General features: G+C 40.0%; 1 protein-coding gene across 1 annotated transcript in view; it reads left to right on the top strand.

Moving 5' to 3' along the window:
• Positions 1–20289, top strand: part of mbo (nuclear pore complex protein Nup88) — a 72441-nt gene that overhangs the window by 50131 nt on the left and 2021 nt on the right. Inside the window, exons 2-8 of the mRNA XM_018518717.1 lie at positions 2671–2840; positions 17643–17756; positions 18253–18439; positions 19050–19150; positions 19301–19493; positions 19679–19839; positions 20047–20123. Coding sequence (XP_018374219.1) covers positions 2671–2840; positions 17643–17756; positions 18253–18439; positions 19050–19150; positions 19301–19493; positions 19679–19839; positions 20047–20123 — 1003 coding nt within the window. The remainder of the gene's footprint in view (positions 1–2670; positions 2841–17642; positions 17757–18252; positions 18440–19049; positions 19151–19300; positions 19494–19678; positions 19840–20046; positions 20124–20289) is intronic.

The raw sequence follows: 20289 nt of genomic DNA, 5'->3' as shown, positions 1-20289 counted from the left end.
TCATTTCCATCTATTTATGCTAATTATATAGCATTTGTACCGAATACATTTTTTTTCTATTATTATGATTCTATATAAAGTATCTCAAACTTTTTGTGCATTTTGTAAGAAATTAATAATTTTAAATATCTTATGTACATATTTTTGAACATATCTATATTGAATATTTTTTTATTGAACTTAAAATCAAAACGTTCGGTTTTCATTTGAGCTATTTGTCTATTTTAGCTTTTGATATTTTCAATTTACATATATTTTCGTTACCGTACTCTTGATCTTTCTTTATTCGCTAAAAATATAAGTCACGTCCAAGATCGATGTTACGAAAAAAAAGGAATTATCGCTGATAGAGCACCACATTCGTTTCCCAGTTCGGGTTTTCGCGGCCGAAAGAGAACGAAAAGCGCGCTAGGTGGTTGGCGTTGGGTGTAAATTTGCATTGAACGAAATGAGGCGCTATGGGGGCATTCCAGTCCGAAGTTAATAGCTTCCCAACGATTAACTGTATCCCTCCACCCACGTACCATCCGTGCGCTACCCTCTTCACCCTTTCTCTATCTCTCTTTCTCTCTGCCTCTTCGCCGTTCATCCCTCTCACAACCCTCATCCTCTTTCTCTCTCGTTCTCCATACACACATCGTCGTTCTTGCTTCTCGTCGCACGCGCCACGTCCCAGCTACCTATATCGTCCCTTCTAATAATGTATGTCCCAAAGGTCGCGAAATAACTGACTTCGACGACAAATATCGCGGATGTCGTCGGTCGATCGAATGAATCGTAAATTAGCCAGGAAAAAAACGCAATGAACACAACCGATATTCACGAGGAGCGACTCGTACGTTTTTTTATCGCAGCGATTGTGGCTTTTGCCTGCCTGGCGGGTCATCAATGGCACGCGGGGCTTGGAAAAGGCAACGCCACTGCGGCAGCCAATAGTTTCCAGGCGCGTGAAGGCGCCACGGGGGTTATAGGGCATAATTTAGTGGACAGTTTGATATACAAACAATCTTTAATGAAATTCTTGGTGTTCATTAATAACGCATTACAGCCTCGCGCGCCGGTGTGTCGGCATCGGTACCCGGGAATCCCGCGTTGCCTCTCCCTCTGCCTCTGGCTCTTCACCACCCCTTTTATACCCTTCCATTTTCCTGCTCATACTCCGGTGCTGCCGTTTCCACGCGTACCATCGTCCGACACCCTTTATCGCCCCGGCTTTCAACTAACCCTTACCCCTTGCCGCCATCGGGGTGTCCTAGATGAACTATCGCGCGAATATGTTTTCATACTGTCACAATTCAATTTTCTGTCGATCGTTCAAATTGATATAATTCCTTTGCTTATTTGAAAAGAAAAAGACGACTTAATTTGTATTATATTGACTGTTTTGTTCTTGATGCGAGACAAAGTATACCTAGTTACTGAATGATTTATCCATTTTCATTATAATAGATAATAGATTAACTTCAATCTCGGTTTAATTTGTTCTTCATCTTTTTCTAATTTTTAAAACTAGAAAAAGAAGAAGAGTACAGTTCAACCGAGAGTAAAGTTACATCGAAAGAAACGGGCGTTTAAGTGAAGCAATGATTTTTAATAAGTAAGTTCTAAAAAAACAAAATTTTATCAGAATATACCTTTTAAAATGTTATTAAAGTATTTTTTATTTTGAAAATTCCCAACATATCTCGTAAGTGTATTTTTTCGCTTCGTCTGCATATTTTCGCGACGCCACGTCGAACTCGAGACACGATATCCGATATATCGAGACGAAGAAGTCTCCCCCATCGGGGAGAAACCCGGGAAATAACCAGCCTCTGGGTAGGAAAAAAAGTAATTGCCCCTTGATACACGCCGATACCCCACCTGCGGGGATGCCGCCTCGTAATGATGTTCGCGTTGGCGAACTTAGTTCGAAATTAAATATCGGGGCAAGGAGGTGGAACGGCGGGGGTTGCGGAAAAGAACGTCGAAGAGGTATCAGGAGGTTGCGAAGGGGGAAAAGAGCGGGCGACGTTGTGCACCTGCCTTTTTCCCGGGACGGCATGATAAAAATCAAACTGGAAAACAAACGAGGAGTGGGATCGTATTATAAAGTTTTTAATCGATAGACGATGCGCGTCTCGGGAGACGGGAGAAGCAATGGGACGGGTAGGTATCTCGCGAGTAGATAGGTAGACAGACCGGAGGGGGTGGAAAAAAGAATAGAAGGAAAAGAGGCTCCAAAGAGAAAAAGGCGCGATCGGGCGAGGAATCCTGCGGCGTGCTTACTGGCTCGTGTAATAATGAATTTATACCTCGCGCAAGAGCGCTTTCGGGATCGGCGACATACCACTTTTCTTTCTCGCTTCGCCTACCTTCTTAGAATTTTAATTAATGAAAACGTCCCAGCTGATGAGATCTTTGCTTGAAGGTTATTTTTTTATCTTACAGATACGTATCCGCGTTACTGTTACAGAAACGAGATGCAATTCTAGCTGTGACGTGTATCTATCTCGCGTTTGTATCTTTATTAAAAGTGACTTCTTCATCCTGTAACGCATCACGTTTTTGTAGGCAAATAAATAAAATTAGGAGTCAGAGAATTTTATTTTCAATTCTTTATATCAGTAAAATTATAGCTGGTAATGTTATTGGGACAAAACAATATTCATGATTTTTATTTTTTTATAGACGCTACGACCAACGGATCCACCCATATTTGAAGTCACAAACGTACTGATAAACGAGACAGCAACGCAATTAGCACTATGGGGTAGACTGGGCATTGCTATCATGGAATTGCCAAAGCGATGGGGCAAGGACGCCGTTTACGAAGGCGGCAAAAAAGAGATCCTTTGCACGTGAGTACATATTAAAAACAGCTTTCTTCTCTCTTATTTGAATACATGTTAATTTTGGAAATCTCTACACTGCCTCTGTGAAAAAACGTAATAAAGAAAAGTCCAGGTACTTATCTAAAAATTTTTGCTTGAACTGGAAATTGTTAAATTCACAAGAAATATTAAACATAAAGAACTGCCTTGACCTAATATGGCATTTTTCATTCATATGTGTTTAAGAATTTTAATAAAAAACTAATATCTTAATACAGACAATCACGTCGCAATAAGACAGTTATGTGAGTGAAAAGCAACAATTTATTCCTAATTACATATATTTTAAAGTCTTTTGACTGTAAAGTATACAATTGTTAAAATGTATACTTGTTAACGATTTTTCGTAAGAGTATAGGAATGCGACAAAATAATTAAATTAGAGGCAAGGGAGCGACCAATGTCGACTACCAGTATCTACCCCTGCCGAATCACTCTGTCCAGAAAGAAACGCGTATCAAGAAAGTCCGACTCGTAAAAACGGAGATAAGGTTAGCGGCGGATAATAAATCGCGCTATCTGCCTTTTCTCCCCACGCCATCGCTGCGTCTCCTGTAGGCGTCCTAATATCCTGTAATTAAGAGGGTGTTACGGTGACGCCCGGGGAACCCCTTCGGCCTCCCTCTTATGGAATTAAGGTGGCTTTACTCGGTTAGTTTTCAAAAGTTCCGGGGGGCCGGGAAGCACCGCTGAATACTAACCGCCTCATCAACGACACATGCCACCCGAGACTACTGTCTCGCGTAACATTACCCGGTAGTGTGTGCCACCGTCGCCGCCCCCGGTCCCGTTTGCTTCCGACCCCCGGCCATAATCTTTCGGGCGATTAGAACGTCGCGCAATTACGGGCGCCGTTGAAGATTACATTCTCTCGCGCATCGCTGGATCACGGTGCAATCGATCGTAGTCAATCAATACGTCCGGACATCGTTCGCGTACCCAACTGATATCCATTCTGTAATATTATGCTAACAACTTATCTTTTACACGATATAATCACGATCCCGTATAATATTTTGAAAGTTTAAGATAGCTAAAATATGTATTTCTCTAAAGAATAATATTAAAAATTTAATTAAAATGATGTTGACATAATATATTGATTTTCATAAATAAAATTTTTAGAATCTTTTAAAGTAATACGAAACTCGCAAAATATCTCAGTTCTGAGGATAAGGATAGGTATCGCGTGAATCTAAAAACTCGCCTCTGAATTAAGCGGTAATTAATAGCGAAATACGATGACTCTTAATCTGCCGGCGGTATAAATGCGAAAGGGGTAACTGGCTCGTTTTAAGTCGTCCCACGCATTATAATTTCATAATAAGCTGAATTCAGAATAAATGCAGGTACCTTCTCTGACTTCCTGCTAATTCGTAATTCTGAACTTTTTCCGGAAGCGAACGAACCGCTTATTTCTCGAGAGGGAAAGGAAGGGTGAGAGTAACGCGAAAGAGGAAGAGGGAACGGAGAGAAAGAGGAAAGCAAAGCAGAGGGAGGAACAACCGACCGCTGCTAAACAAACCGGCCAGATTAAGAGCGGCAGTTTGCGCTAAAGTTTTTTCGTCGTTTCACTTAGGCGATTTTGCTCGGCCTGCTGGGTTCGAGCGAATTTATTAAGAACGCACGTAGAGTGCATTATGCGCGCACACCGCGCGAAAGATCACGCGGGGCAGTTTCTGAGTGAGTCGCGGGGACCATTAGAACGAATCTCGGGGATTTAATGTCTGCCACCTTCCAGCCGGCTTAAATAAGGCTAAATGAAGTTTATGCGTTATTGCTGGAGAAACTTCCGGTAGACTCAGCGGTATGGTCTAGCCAATGACCTGAAGCTCTGAGTGTTATCATCTCACGATTTCAAACTAGACACATGATACACAATTAGTCTGATTCAAAAGAATTACATCTTTCATGTTAGAGAAGATCAAAGATCATTAACCGTATAGAAATATTATATCAGCTTTAAGAATTATTCGTATTTTGTTGAGAAAAGTTTATAAAATTCTCAGCGCGACATTGTAATTTACATTGAAAAAAATACTAAATTTTAATAAATATTTCTTTGAATGTTTCTAAATAATAAATATTTATTAAATGTAAATATATATTTATTTGATACAAAAACTATTAATTTGATTTAACTATCATTTTTTATTTAGCAGGTATTTATATATGTTTACTGTAAGTTTATGTCTACTTACTATTTAGAGAAATATGTATGTATTAAGCAAATTGCTTTTCAGTGTACTTTTAATTTTAATTTTATGTTGTATTATTTGTATATTCAGAAGTGTATTTGATTCTAATCGTGATAGAATTAGAAAACATCATTACATGAAGTAGATCAGTGTCCTATAATTGTAGCAAGTAGTGCCTGTCGGCGAATAGATGTTCATCTAGCCATTTCTGAGTCGCAGACGTGGTTTAGATCGTTCCCGTTCCAGAATTGGAATAATTGAAGAGATTAAAGATGCAAAAGGTAACTTTCGATAGGACGCTCGACGTCCTCGTCCTCGTCCTGAAACCGAATAACAGGTCCCGCAGCTTGGCGAGCTACGGTGGAGCAGGGAGGATGGGCTTTGGATTAAGCAAATGGTGGCAATAATAGTGATTATTCGGATTATGATATCAGAGCGCGAAGTGGGTTCGCCTGGACTTACTGGCAGCCACTAACTGCCGCGCCGCCAAATCCTGACTTCAAGACACCGGATTAAAACTATTACCACTTCGTGACACCCCTTCGGTCTCACTCCGTTTCATTCCGAGTTCCTTTTTACCCGCCCCGACAGACCCGCGCGTTTCTCTCACCTTTGGGAGACTTTTTCGCCCTCCTCGGATGTTTTCAGCATCCCTGAGGATCAAGAATCTGGCAGTTTCGCCAGTTTCGTGATAGTTGAGGAAAGATTTATGCTAATAGAGTTTTCGCCAAATGTTTACGCTAATATGTTTTCGTTTCATCAGATTAAAAGCTTCTTTGATTTGTGATGCACGTAAAATCTATTCGCGCAATTCTATCAATAAAATTACAGGAAAATTATTTCCATTTGTTATTCAATCAGTTGATTTTCCGACATGTACTTACATTATTTTTTATTTGACAAAAAATCCTAATTAAAAAATTAGATTCAGATTTATGTTTGACTAATCTTTATCTACTAACATTTAACGATTCTAAGTCCTGGATTTGAAGTACTCCAATAGCGAAGACTTTTTTCGCACAACAATAAATCTTTTTGATCTGTTACCTTTCTATAGCACTTAATCGATATAATCTTATAAAATGTGAGTAAAATACTTATTCTATCGCGAGATATCGTTGTTAAAAATCGTACTATTTTACGAGTGCGTTAGACGTACTCATAAAGCAGTAAATAATAACAGTTTAACCACGATATAACGGTTCGTTCTCCATCCCGAGGTAGCGGCGACACTCCCCGCGGATAATCGTTATAGGAAGTAAGTACAATTCCTACCGCATAATGCGGTCACGGTGTGGGTGAGGAGCGCTACACCGTCGCGAGTCCCGGTATTAATTCGACAACGAATTGCGAAAGCGGCGCCATTCCGCGCGGTACCGTAAGATTCCTGCCTTAATATTCGGTAGATTTCAGCTTCTCCGGAAACGCGGTAGGAGAAACCTACGCCGTTTCTTCCCTTCCACTCGCGGCCTTCCCTCCATCCTCCGCTACGAAAAGTCAGCCTACGTTTATGAATAATTCTCACCTCTTATAACCACCCCCTCATCTCCTCTACCGACCTTTACCCAATCCACTCGCCAGCACCGCGAACGTCTCGCCGAACTACCCTCGGAGTGTTCGCCTCGTAAACCCCTAATGCCGGCTCTTCATCTGCGAGTTCCCAGATTCTGAGCTCCGCGAAACAGGCGAATCGCCGTAACGTCCGCAGCAAGAAGCGGAAAGTAGATAATGGACATGTGTAATTATACTACAAGTTCTCTCTCTCTCTCTCTCTCTCTCTCTCTCTCTTCGACTAAGAATCTTATTAAAAAGCTCTCGTAACATACAAAATTACCGTCTTGTAGAAAAATGTGCGGCATTCTTATCACGGATGTATACGATTCAGGACGATAGTCATCAGAAGTTTTCCTGCTGTTGAGTTTCAACGAAATTATGGTATATTTTATTACTGATTAATTAATAAGATAATAAAATAATCGAGCTAATAATAATCGAGCTCGATAATAAAATTACCGCTTCTCATCTGTCAAAACGTGAAGGTTTCAGGAAAGAAATTATCATGCACGGCAGGATGGAGCATCGACCGGAGTTTATAGTCGAGATTTATTGCCCCGATCATCTTTACGACACGTCGGCATTTAACAAGCGATAAAATCGCAGATCCCCGCGATATCGCTCCGCGTACGTGCGCGATGAATTGAATTTATATATTTTTTTTGATCGAACAAAAAATGCGGAATAACATTGCGTTCGGAGTGGAAGAAATATTTGTCTGGGCGTGATGCGCATGTAATGTTTATGGCGAAAGAGCGTGAACGTGTACACGCCGGCGACGGTATTTTATATCTTCCACACATGACCACGCATTCCTCAAAATTTATATAAAAAACCATCGTATCGCGAGTTACTGTTTGCACGATGTAACTGCCAGATTGCGATTTTACCGAAAAATATTCAGTTTTATGCTGTACTTCGAACCGCCGACAGCCATACTTATCTAAAAAATTAAATATGATTTTTTCGCACACCAAAAACTGTAGGATAATTTAAACAAAAACTGTAGAATAATTTAAACAAAATTGTATGATAAATATTTAAATAATAAGTAGATTTGTGAGAGTATTTAGGCCTAAATAGATTACGTCAGTAAATAAAGGTATAAGTAGTCAGACATAAATTTAAGTAGAGAAACTACTTATTGTGTCAGACAGGTTAAGTGAAAAACACTTGGATAGTCAAAGTGTCAAATGTGTTATAAAATCTAAAAGAATAGAAAACTTATGCACATACAAAGTACTCCAAAAATCAGTATTTAATAAAATTTAAGTATATCAAGGTAGGGAAAATCGCTCACGATGTTAATTTTAGTCAAATTGCCGGGTCGATCCACATTAAATTCAGACAAAGTGGTCAGCTGATTTAAGCTGTCATAATCGTCATAATCGAAAGAATCCACGATATTTATTGAACGCGCGTATTCTGATGTTCGTTTTTCAGCTTCTGGCTGAAAGACAAACAATAAAGAAGACAGATTTACGAGGCGCCATAAAGCTCGCGGGCTAATCTGTCACGCGTGCAAGCTCATTTATTTTCGAACGTGGAAATTCCGCGGGCGCGTTGCAGAAACGGTCAATCGGCGCACAGGAGAGAGGGAGTTCCTCGAGCATATGTTGAACGTGCTACGGAATATTTCACCCACGGGTTGAATCTCACCCCCTTCCTCCTAGTCCTCCCCTCTCACGCAAACGCGTGAGGATTGCTCTCCTATCTGACCCGGACCGCTGGACCGCGGGAGGGAGAAGGGGCCATGCGCGTTTATTTAAAAAATGATTTAACCTAATGGTTTTACATATGTAATCCCGATATAAACCCGAGGCTAATCTCGGGCGGCCACACGCGGTGCTGTGCACACCACATACGCACACACGTACGATCGTATGTAGAGAAAAAGAGAGAGCGAGCGAGAACGAGAGAGCCATGTCTCCAAACGACATCTACGTCCTCCATGCATCCCCACTTCGAATCTATCTTTGTTTTTTTTTTATTTTTTTTTTTACTTTTTTCGATGAGCAAGCACTAACGAAAATCACCGGCTTGCTGGCAGCAGCGCGGTTGTCCTCGACGATGAGCGAGGGATCGCAAGAAGGGAAGGGGGTTGTTTGCGGAGGCCGAGCATAGGGTCGCGCTGTATTCGCACCGGGGATGAGTTAGATGGTCCCCGATGATATCCGCGCCTTTTGAAAAATGTTGGCACACCGAGGAAAAAGCGTATAAGCCGTTTTACGGTTTACGTGTGTCGCGCTTTATCAGGCCGCCGCGGCCTGAAACTTTATTGTCGGCCGAACGATATTTCTCGTCGAATCAGCGTTAACGAAAGAGTTGAATTATGAGAGGTCGCGCGGAATTAAAAAGCTCACAGCGTCACGCTTATATATAATCGGACGGTATTTGTTCGCGATAGGAATGAAAATATTCGTTTATCTGCCGGGTCGTCTTTACATACTTCACCGCAAAAATACCCTCTCATAGGACATCAACACGTTTTTATCAGAGAATTAATAATTAGATACACAGATCCTCAACACTAATCTCGGTTTTAATTTTTGAATAATTGAAGATGTAATGGGATAAGCATAGCAATCTTGAATTTTGATATCTCGATGAAACTATAATTCTTGAAAGTACTCTACATTGTCTCTGTGAAGTTAGCACCTCAACTTCAAAAATCGGAAATTTTAATAACAGTACTGCTTGCACCCCGAATAGTTCTACAGTTCCTGATAGGTTTTATTAATAATACCGTATAACTTTTGAACTAAGGGTGAGCAAACGAAAATTCCGACGGAGCAATCGTGAGCAAACGAATGAAAACAAAATCTCACGAATGCTCGCATTCGAACGGAATGAGCGCAGACATTTTTTTTTTGCGGATATAGGTAGCGTATAAATAGCGCATTATTTCATAATTTTTTCATGAAGATTTGGTTAAGTACTGGGGCCAGCTAGGCAGACGTGAATTAGGGGTGAATATGACTGTTCGCTCCGAAAGAGTAGTGCCTTAAGTGTTGCAGCGCAAAAACCAAAAATGCCTGGAAATAGTAGCGCATAAATAGCGCATAAATCCTGTGTATTTAATTTTCCAAGTCGGTTTTTAACGGGTGGGGGCTAACTGTCTACTGAACCCCCGCACAAAAAAATTTTTTTCTTTTTAGCTAAACAGAATGAAAGCAAAAATTTTTTTTGCTGATATGGGTAGCGCATAAATAGCGCATTATTCCAGAATTTTTTCATTAAGTTTTTGTTAAGTGGGCGGGACGGAGGGCCAGCTAAACAGACGTCTCTTAATGTCTACCTAGCTGGCCCCTCCACTTAACCAAATCTTAATAAAAAAATTATGGAATAATGCGCTATTTATGCGCTATCCATATGCGTAAAAGAAAATTTTTCGCTCATTCCGTTTGGCTAAAAAAAAATTTTTTGTTGGAGGCTGAGTAGGCAGTCAGTCCTCTACCCGTTAAAAACAACCGATTTGGAAAATTAAATACACAGGATTTATGTGCTATTTATGTGCTACTATTTCGAGACATTTTTTATTTTTGCGCTGCTACCCTTAAGGCACTTCCTTCTTGGAGCGAACAGTCATATTCAAACCTAAGTCGGTTAAAATTGCAAAATTAAATACACTGACTATACAAAACAATTCTCTGATTTATGCGCTACTATTTCCAACCATTTTGGATTTTTGCGCTGAAACCCTTAAGGCACTTCTCTCTCTCGTGGCGCGAACAGTCATATTCATCCCTAAGTCGTTTAAAATTGCAAAATTAAATAGTCTGACTATGCAAAACAATTCTTCGATTTATGCGCTTCTATTTCCAAGCATTTTGGATTTTTGCGCTGCAACCCTTAAGGCACTTTCCTCTTGGAGCGAACAGTCATATTTACTTAGTGCCCAAGCCTTTTTTCCCGCTCTACCTCTTAATTTTACTCTTTGTATTTCCTCCCTTACCATGTACTCTGACGTCCTTCCCTAAAACCCACTTTATCTATCTCTCCTGTATCCTCTCCACTCCCTCCCTCTCCTTTTATCCTCATATTTCCACTCCATAATCATTATCGCCCAAATCATTGCATTAAATAATCAAATTCTTTTTTTCCAGTCCTTTCCAAATCTCTTCTTCCCTCCACACTTGTCCCTAAAATGCCGCTGCCTTCCCCACCCTTTCCTTCACATGCCCTTCCTTCCCGCCATTCTTCTGCAACGTTTAACCTATATATTTAAATTTTCCTACCTCCTCTTTCCCCTTTCTTTTCCATCTCCAATCCACATTATTACTCCTTCCCCCTCCCTTCCTAAATCTCACACTATTTTTGTTTTTTCCTTATTCAATTTTGATCCCTTCCTATCCACATAGCCTTCTAATCTCTATCTTATCATGCTCCTTATGCTTCCCTCCTGCTCCGCTAGTAACACTATGTCATCCGCGTATATGCCAACCTATATACCTTCCTACCTCCCAAATTCACCTCCCCCCATTTTACCTTTCCCATCTCCTCCAGGTCCGCCGTCATTACAGCGGACTCAGTGGGCACCCCTGTTTTACCCCTCTTACTGTCCAAAAACTTTCCTAATTCCCCCACCCCTGTTCTCACTTTCAAAAACCTCACGATACCAATTTTCACCGAAATCGGAAAACATTTAGGATTTCGGTAACATTTCCGTTCGCCATATTGATTCAGCTATTTTGAAATTCGAAATTTTTATCAGGATTTCGGAACAAGCGACCCCAAAAACCGGATACGAAGCCACGTCGAAATCGGAGCACTCCAACACCCCTTTAAAAAGAGGCTTCAAAAAAGCGTAACATATGCCGATTTTAATATAGGAACAAAAATAAAATTTAAGTTATACATAGGAATTTTCTTATATCCGTACACAATTTTCTTCTGACGAAATGGAGAACATCTCATACACGCAATTCGATCTCAATTAGTTTAATTATCGCAATTCTAATAACCCGTATACTTGACTTGGATATTTATTTGCAAGTGTTCCTACCTTCATCTAATCAAAGAATTCCGAACGTCGCACCGCAGCAGAGAATTTAAATACGCGAGACGTGTTTCAGCCGCAATCATCGTCGTCGTCGTCGTCGTCGTCGTCGTCGTCGTCATCGTCGTCGCTGCGTAACGAAATAAAAGCCGACGGTGAAAGAGAGAGAGAAAGAGACATCTGTTGGTTCTTTTAATTACAGCGGTACGTGTGCTAGCCACAGACACGGTCCAGGGATGCCTGGGCACTCTTGTTCTCGCACTCCGTATCCTTTGTTTGCCGTTTCCCGTCGTGGCCCCGTCGCTCACCTACGCTCGCTTCGTCCGTTTTCAGCGATGCGTTTCATGTCCAGAGACACGCGCTCGCGTGACACAAAGTCGATATCACGATCTGATTCCTCCTCAGCCTTAAAAATGTAAAGCACCGCCGAGAGAGAGAGAGAGGGGGGGGGAGGGAGAGAGAAAGAGAGCTTGTTAATCCATTACGCTGTGAAGTTTTATTTTAAATTAATATGGAATGGAGAATTCCAAGATTAGTTGATTGAAGATTAAAAGTGTAATTATTAAGAGAGAAATGATTAACAGGGCTAAACATTCTCGTCAAGTCATGATGGATCGATCCTTTACCCCAATTTTTAAGAAATTAGGTATATTACGTCTGTATTTCTCTATTTCTAAATATATGATTAATCAAACATGTAGGGCCTAATTGTTTCTAGTTATTGATTTTTCTAATGGTTTCTTGAAATTAATTCTGTGAGCATATAGAGAGTCTTTAGAGAGATCGAAGGTAAACCAACTATGTCACAATGACCAAACTTCTCCATGTAATTACTTCTTCACACGACCTCTCGGCTCTCTCCCTCTGTCTCGACTAACCGCTTTCAAACGATATTTATGACTCGCGCTTATTACACATTACCTAATTATCTCGCGCCAAGTGCAATACGCTGCCGTGTGTACCGCCATGAAATACTCAACGAGGCTCGACACCCTCGTCATCGAGGCGAATACGGCGCACTACCTAGGGGGGTAAGTGCCGGCGAAGATCGAGAACCGGAACGTGTCAGGACAGGGCAACCGGGAGAAGCCAACCGGGTACCAGGCCGTGAGTCGATGGCAGGAGGCGATGGAGACGCGCGACGCTGCCTGGGCGCACCGCGGCGTTGAGAATTAACGGGCTTAGTTGCCGACGCAGGTGTCGTCGGGAAGGCGAAGGCAAGCGAGAGTCAGGATGAATTACGACGGGAGCGTCAGCCAACGCCAGGAGAACGTCGGTCGTTATATTTTGCGCAACATCCCGATTTTATGGCCCGCCCCCCGCGCCCTCGGACGAGGCGTTCTCCATCCCCTTTCGGGACGAGAGAACTCGAACTTCCGTTGTGTAACGCGGCTGCCGTCGTAACCGATGAGGCAATGTAAAGCGTGCTCAGCAAGAGCAAAATTCAAGATCACGGATCGATTGATTAATTATGATGCTGTGACTTTTGTCATATCTTATTAATATCTACACAGAGAGAATTTTTTCTTAGAGTTTACCCTGAAAATATGATGGCGAAGAATTTTAATGTAAATTTCTCTCATTCATTAATAAAATTACAATAAAGTATAAAATAAGTTTGATTAATTTTATTGAAGTACATGATAAAAATCTTTAAAATATTGTGTTGTACCACACTACCACATTTTCAAGGTAAATTTTAAAAGAAAATTCTCTTCGTGTAAAGGTAACTATTCTTTTAGATATTAATAATAATATATGACAGAAGTTATATATCATATACATATATATAATATATAATACTAATAATACATGACATTCTGATATATTCGATGCAATTATCCACTTATCCAATTATCTTATCCAAACAATATCAATCAATCTTACGATAAATCATAATTAAAATCGCCACGCGGTGTCGATCGTCAGTTTCTCATTGAGCTTCTTTGACAACACGAGACTGTATGTCCTTCGAGGTTGCGTCACAAGCAGGCGGGTTAACGAGTAATGTCTAATCTATGCATCCGCTTATCATAATGGCCCTCGTTATATCGTGAGCATGGCTCGGCAGGCTTCCGCCAACCCCCGCCATCGACCAACCCCTTAGTCTTAGCCTCCCCTTTCCTCACGCGCCGCACTTCCGCGAGGCCGTAATAAAAGTATTCCAAGTAACTGAATGATATTACGCCGTTACGGGCTCTGCTCGCCGGGTAGAATTAAGCGGTTGTAGGTTGTCCCCGTAGGGGTTCAAAGTGCACAATCGCTATAAAGGACGCACGCCGACGTAAAAGCCATGTGGCAGCCCGTTACGACGATCAAAGATTACAGAACACCTTCAAGATTTTATCTAAACGAGACGTAAGTGGGTTAAAAATCGTCTCATTGAAACGCGTCATCAAACGACACGAAGAGAATTCACTGCAGAATTTGCGTCATCTGATGCAATCTCAGTTTTTTTTTTCTTTTCTATTAATTGGACAAAATGGGAATAGATTTATTGGAGTTGCATTAGATCTGTTCGCGTTGCTTGTACTTTTTGCATTTATCTACTATCGCTTTCTTTCTCTTCAACGACCAAAACAAGAAATTTAGGAGATTTCAATCAACGCGATCAGACGTGTTGAGTTGGATGAAAGTAAAAAATTTTTGAAATGTACAAAAAACGTACATTATATTCATAAAGTAATTATAACGTAAGCAACTACGTCGAAAATTATTTGCGCCACTATATCAATCTCGAGTTGTCAAATTGTCTCTATACTCTGCATAAATCGCCATAATTTTGCGTCCTCAGGGGGTTGAAATTCCGGTTCGCGAGAATAATGACAATCTCGCGAGAAACAACGCGGCACGGCTGGCGTGACAAGTCGGCCGAACCGGCCGGCGCGGCGCGGCGTTCTATTAAGCTAAAATCAGGGCCCGCGCTGCGGGCTCGCAGCGTCGCTCTAAATTATTATAACGCGAGGAGATCCGCGTACCTTCGCGGACAATGAAAGGTACACCGTAACGTCGCGACGTTTGTTTTGTCGGCCTCAGTGCGACCGCCGCCCGCTCGCGCTCCGCGCAGCGATGCTCTCTCGCCTACATTTCGTATATTTTATTATTACTCTCGCACTTTCCGCGGCTGGACACGGTAACGTTGGCGAGGGGGTTGACGGCGGTGGTTAGCCCGTGGCCGTTATTAATGTCCGCGGCATGCCAGAAAAAGCGAGCAAAAGGCCCCGTGCCCGGAGAGAAAAAGACAGTGGGCATCGGGTATCACCGGCACACAACGTTCTCTGGGATATACACCCCCGTTAGTACATACGTCCCGCGCAGAACGGCGACACGGCCACCAGCACAAGCGCCAGGAGTTCTTAATAATTGATAAAAATGTACGCACGCACCGGTAAAGAGAAAGGGAGGGTGGGAACGGGAGAGAGATACGAGCAGGACGTAGAAGAGATAGAGGAGTGAAGGGGACGGTAGGGGAGAGGGAGGGAGAGTGAAATTGGTGGTGGTGGCGATGGTGATGGTTGGTGGTGGTGATTGGTGGTGGTTGGTGGTGGTTGGTGGTGGTGACTCTCACCCTCGTGACTCCAACCCTCCTGTGTCCGCCCGACTCGCCACCGTTTCGTTGACAAAGGCATACGCAACGATTTATTCGCACTTTTCACCGCGACCTCTCCCGGGAATTTTTCTTCGTTCTGTCACAATTTCGGAATTATCAGAATTTATGCCTACCCCTTCGCACGCGTGACCAAGCGCGCCCGCGCCCGCGCGCGTATTCTGATAGGTATTAAGCTGTCTTGATTACCCGCGGAGATGCTCCGCGTTCGATGGCGTTGAATATTCCTAAATAAAATGAATGGCAACAGGACCAACGCATTTAAGGGTGCTTGCAACCCCCGTTATGTATTCGATATTCGTTGACGCTGGCACCGAAAAAAGATTTGAAGAGAGCATATCATAAATATCCATTTTCTGATTATTTATATTAAATGAAATAGACATACTGTTATCTAAGATCGTAATATTACGTATTTTTTATGAAGGCAGTGTAATAAAAATGTATAAAATCAGGGTAATACCTCATTATGTTTCTATCTTTTCCTAAAGTACCGCTTTTTCATCTGTTAACAAATTTCAAGTTAAAAATTGAAGAAATCGATAATACACGTTCGATTTTTAACAATCATTTTTCAAATATTTAATTAAGGTAGATGAGATATCAATTTTTTTTTAGACTTTTATTCAACTCGAATTTTTATATTAAAATGAATAAATCTAAATAAATTAAGAAATTAATTTGTTTTCGAGCAATGGTATATGCAGAATGCTGCTTTATTGAAACTTAATTTTAAAGAAAAAAAATATCAAAGCAATATGCGAAGTTTAAATCGATAAAAATACTTAATAAAGTGCAAATTCCTTGTTACGAGCGTGGCCGGATCCGGGCACCGCCATCGCGATTTACCGGAAATTTTTCGTCGAAAACAAAAGAATGAAAGACCACGCAGCTGCTCGAATCTAATTAAGAAATTCTTACACGGCAGTGCCGCGCATTCTGCCACACCCTCATGTCCCGACCTCACCTCTGTCCATCTCTTTCTCTCTCTCTCTCTCTCTCTCTCTCTCTCTCTCGTCCAAGGCACGTCTAGAAAAATTAAAAATAATTTTCCTACATAAACGTATTAACCCCGGTGGCAGTGGACGGGCTTTTTGCGCTGCGCTTTTCTCGCAATTTGTACAAAGAACGGCACGGACCTGACTTCAAAGTAGATCTTACACGGTGTCGTATCATTTTATTCCAGGAACTTCCCTGCGTATTACTCGTTATTGCGTTTAAGTCACTGCCGCTTCCGCTGCGGCCGTCGCGTCGCTCGTCCGCCCTCATTTAAGATTCCGAGACGAATTTCGTAACTTTTTTCCGTAAATGTACGAATTAAATAATAACGTTCACGTAGAGCGCAAACGATTACGAACTCTGCGCATCAGGATTATAACTAAACGAAGCGTAGTTGTCTTCCGGAGAAAGACTAAACGGTCACTCGATCCAAAAAATCATCCAGACAGCGTAAAGATAACAGCATTTTAAGAATAATAAATTTAAGGATATCAACATTCTAGCATCTTTCATATAAAAAAGCTTCGCAAAACTTACATATAGAGACATAAAATAACTTTTCTGGAAAGATTTCTTGAAAATAAAGTGGAAAAAGCTGAGATATGAAAACGAAGAGAATGAAATCTATCTCGGAATCTATTCGAGATTCGAATATATTTCCTCGGAGTCAAATAATCATTGTTATCTTCACGCGGATAAATCTGTAAGCTTGACTCTTGGTTTGTTGGTCATCGGTCGGAAGGCGCCGACAAACGGGAGATAAGCGACGGGTGCTCTCCTCCCCGTTTCTCTCATCTTTTCTTTCTCGGCAATAAATCCCGGGGAAAAACCTATCTGGATTTTCCGCTCGTCCTTCCCGATGCTCATCCTAAAAATTCATTAGATTATAAAGCCATTAATGCTCATCCGCGCGGCCGAACGCGCCTCTCCTTGCTTAGGCGCAACTCCAGCTTGGATCGATGTCTCACATTTGTGGAACTTCATCCATGTTCCTTTTGTTTCAGTCATGCAACGAATCGTAATTTATTCTTTTTTTTTTTAATAAATTATAATGAAATATAACATATCGTAGTTGCTGCGCATTATGCGCATTACACATTTACATTATGAAATTTAATTTTCTTATATCTTTAGTAATTATTATTTAATTATAGTCGCGAATGAGAACGATTAATATACTATATTAATTATTACTTAACTGTATTAAATATTGTCAAGAAATTCAGGATATACATATTAATAATATTCTTTTGTTTCAAACTTTAATTGTCACTTCTGTTGTTATTAAATATTATAAATTATATGTATTAAATTATAATTTAATACATAATTTATGAATTTATCAGAATTGAAGTGGATTTTATATCTCAAACCAGATATTATATCTCGTTAGTTGTATTTTCTAATCGCAGGAATCATAATTTTGGTGACTTTGGGGCAACCACGGAGATTCAACGAACGCGATGGCATCCTGGTTCTACGAACGACTCACATCTACTGGTTTTGACATCTGAAAATTCTTTCCGGTAACTAAGTGTAAAAAAATGTAACTTTATTTTAACTTACATAATTGATTCTTTTCAATAATTAAGAAGAGTCTGAATGGAATTATTCAACTGAAACGTCTTTAATTTGAATTGCATTAATTATTTAATCGAATTGCATATTTACACAATTACTTATTAGCACGAATCAATCGAAATCCTCAGTCAATCGAACTTCTGTGTATATATAATACTTTAAGATAAAAATATCTCACTTTTCAACCGCAAGAAAAGCATCCTCTCAATCTGTTAGGAATACTACTATAATTACAGAAAACTATGAAACTCTGGAAAAACTACTTGATATAACTTATAACTCGAATTCGCCTTCTTTAGCTCTTTCTCGCGTTAGACTAGGGTTTAAAAGTACGGAAACCGTTTATGCAAAACTAAACTTTAGAGGGCTTTACGCGGCACGCCGAAGAGTCTTTAAAAATGTCGTCGGACTGACCTTAAGCTACATTTAACTTCACCGCAGTTTATATGAATGCGACCTGGGCGATGCACCAAGACTCGTAAAATGCTGGAAAGTCGGCCGCGCACCATCGAGCTCGCCCTCGAAGATCCCGGATTTTACTTCCCTCGGCGAAACTGCAGTGGATTTCGATTTCGCCACTCCTACTCTGAGGAAACCAGAAATGTTCGTCGACAAGAACACTAACGAGGTACAAGCCCACAACTTTGTGATTCTAAACAACATATTTCCTCTCTAAGAAACTTGTTTCAATCATACATAACGTATTTTAATTATCTGTTTGTTAATGATTTACTTTTTGATTAATTGTAGAAAAATAACGCGTCAAATTTACTATGACTTATACATGATAAAAATATAAAATTTTATTTTCCTATACAATTGTTGTTTAACGAGTTTTATAATAAATTTGTGAACTCAAAACAACACATTCCGTTTCTACAATTCTTATTCTGATCACAACATTAAAAATTTTTCAATAACAAGATACAGCTACAATTTGAAAATCCAAAATGAATATATTCTTACACACACACAACACGAAGATTCGCTCAGAACATAAATATCTTCAAAAATTCAAAGTTTATTTAAATTTACTAAAAGTAAATCTTGCTTCTAAATTCGACGATAGCTTTCTTTTTTCTCTTTTGATTTTTACAAAATAAATTGAATCATCGCCGAGATTTTTATTACTAAACTTTAGATTTATATAATTTATTATATTCGTAATACTTTTAATTTGTTATTATGACATACTATTAATATTAGTGCTATTGTGAAATATTCCTAATAACTTTCAGATAAAAGAATCAATAGATTGGAATCAGATCGAATGGCCGATCTTGGTGCTCCGTGGAAACGGCGAAGTACTAATTGTTCGTGGAAACGTTTTATTAGAAAAGTATGAACAAAATCTTTTTATAAATCAAGAGAAATATTAAGCACATCTTACCTAATTATTAGCAGAAAAATACACTATTAACGATTTCAGAATTGTTTTCACTTGTGTCAATAATAGCGCCTATTTGATTGTGGCTTTAACTGTTGTCAGCTGCGAGAATCCAGTGGTATTGGGTTCGCTGTCCATGTATCCGTCGACCGATGATAATTACGGGATAGATTCATGCTCTATCATGTGCTTGCAAACTACCCCGCCGATAGTGGTCGTCGCCATGTGCACCGGAAAGATTTATCACGCGATACTGCTGCGCGAAATATTGGACGACGATGACGACGACAGAAAGGTATGACGTATAATAAATATTGCAGAACTCTTTGTGTATTTCATGTGTCACGATATATATCACGCGGATTTTTTTTGCTACCCTTTCCATATTATTAATCGAAAACGTGAAGACAAATTGACAGAAATAATTATTTAAGAAAAGAACGAATTAAAAAATTACTTCTTCTCTCTCTCTTCTCCCAGACTTGGTCGCAATATGGTTCAAACTATAGTCTTCACACGCCGGACGATGCGCTTTACGTTTACGAATGCGTCGAACTGGAACTAGGTCTTCTCTTTACGGATGACGATAAGAAATATAATTGTCCCATTCATCTTCACTGCGATAAGGGCAACAAATCGAGGTTATTAATCGAAGAAAACCTGCATATGAGATGTTTCAGAACTATCGCAACTTTTTTCGCCGTAATTCAGTTAAAACTTGATTGATCATCAATTAAAAATTGATTCCTTTTTTTCACGACGAAAAGAGCGATATTTCCAAAGCAATCCGCATTGCACTTGATTATTGATTAAACAAAATTGATTTTATCAATGCTTAATTGTATTAGATATTTTTGCTCTCACAATGCTGGGATTCATATGGTGAGTTTACCGATGGTTTCTCAACTAGAGGAATTAATACATGGCAAGTATATTTGTGTTATGTAAAAAGAAAAGAATGTAGAAGGAAAATTAGTATCTGTTATTTTGGGAGCTTTATTATAAAACCATAAAAACATTCTTATTTGTGTGAATTTCAATAAATAAATTTTTTTATTTTTTCCACGTATATAATATCTAATAAAAATTTG

The sequence above is a fragment of the Trachymyrmex cornetzi genome, unplaced genomic scaffold, assembly GCF_001594075.2.
Source record: "Trachymyrmex cornetzi isolate Tcor2-1 unplaced genomic scaffold, Tcor1.1 scaffold122, whole genome shotgun sequence".
In the NCBI taxonomy this organism is placed as follows: Eukaryota; Metazoa; Arthropoda; class Insecta; order Hymenoptera; family Formicidae; genus Trachymyrmex; species Trachymyrmex cornetzi.
Note: the sequence above shows the minus strand (reverse complement) of the source record. Positions and strands in the feature narration are given on the sequence as shown.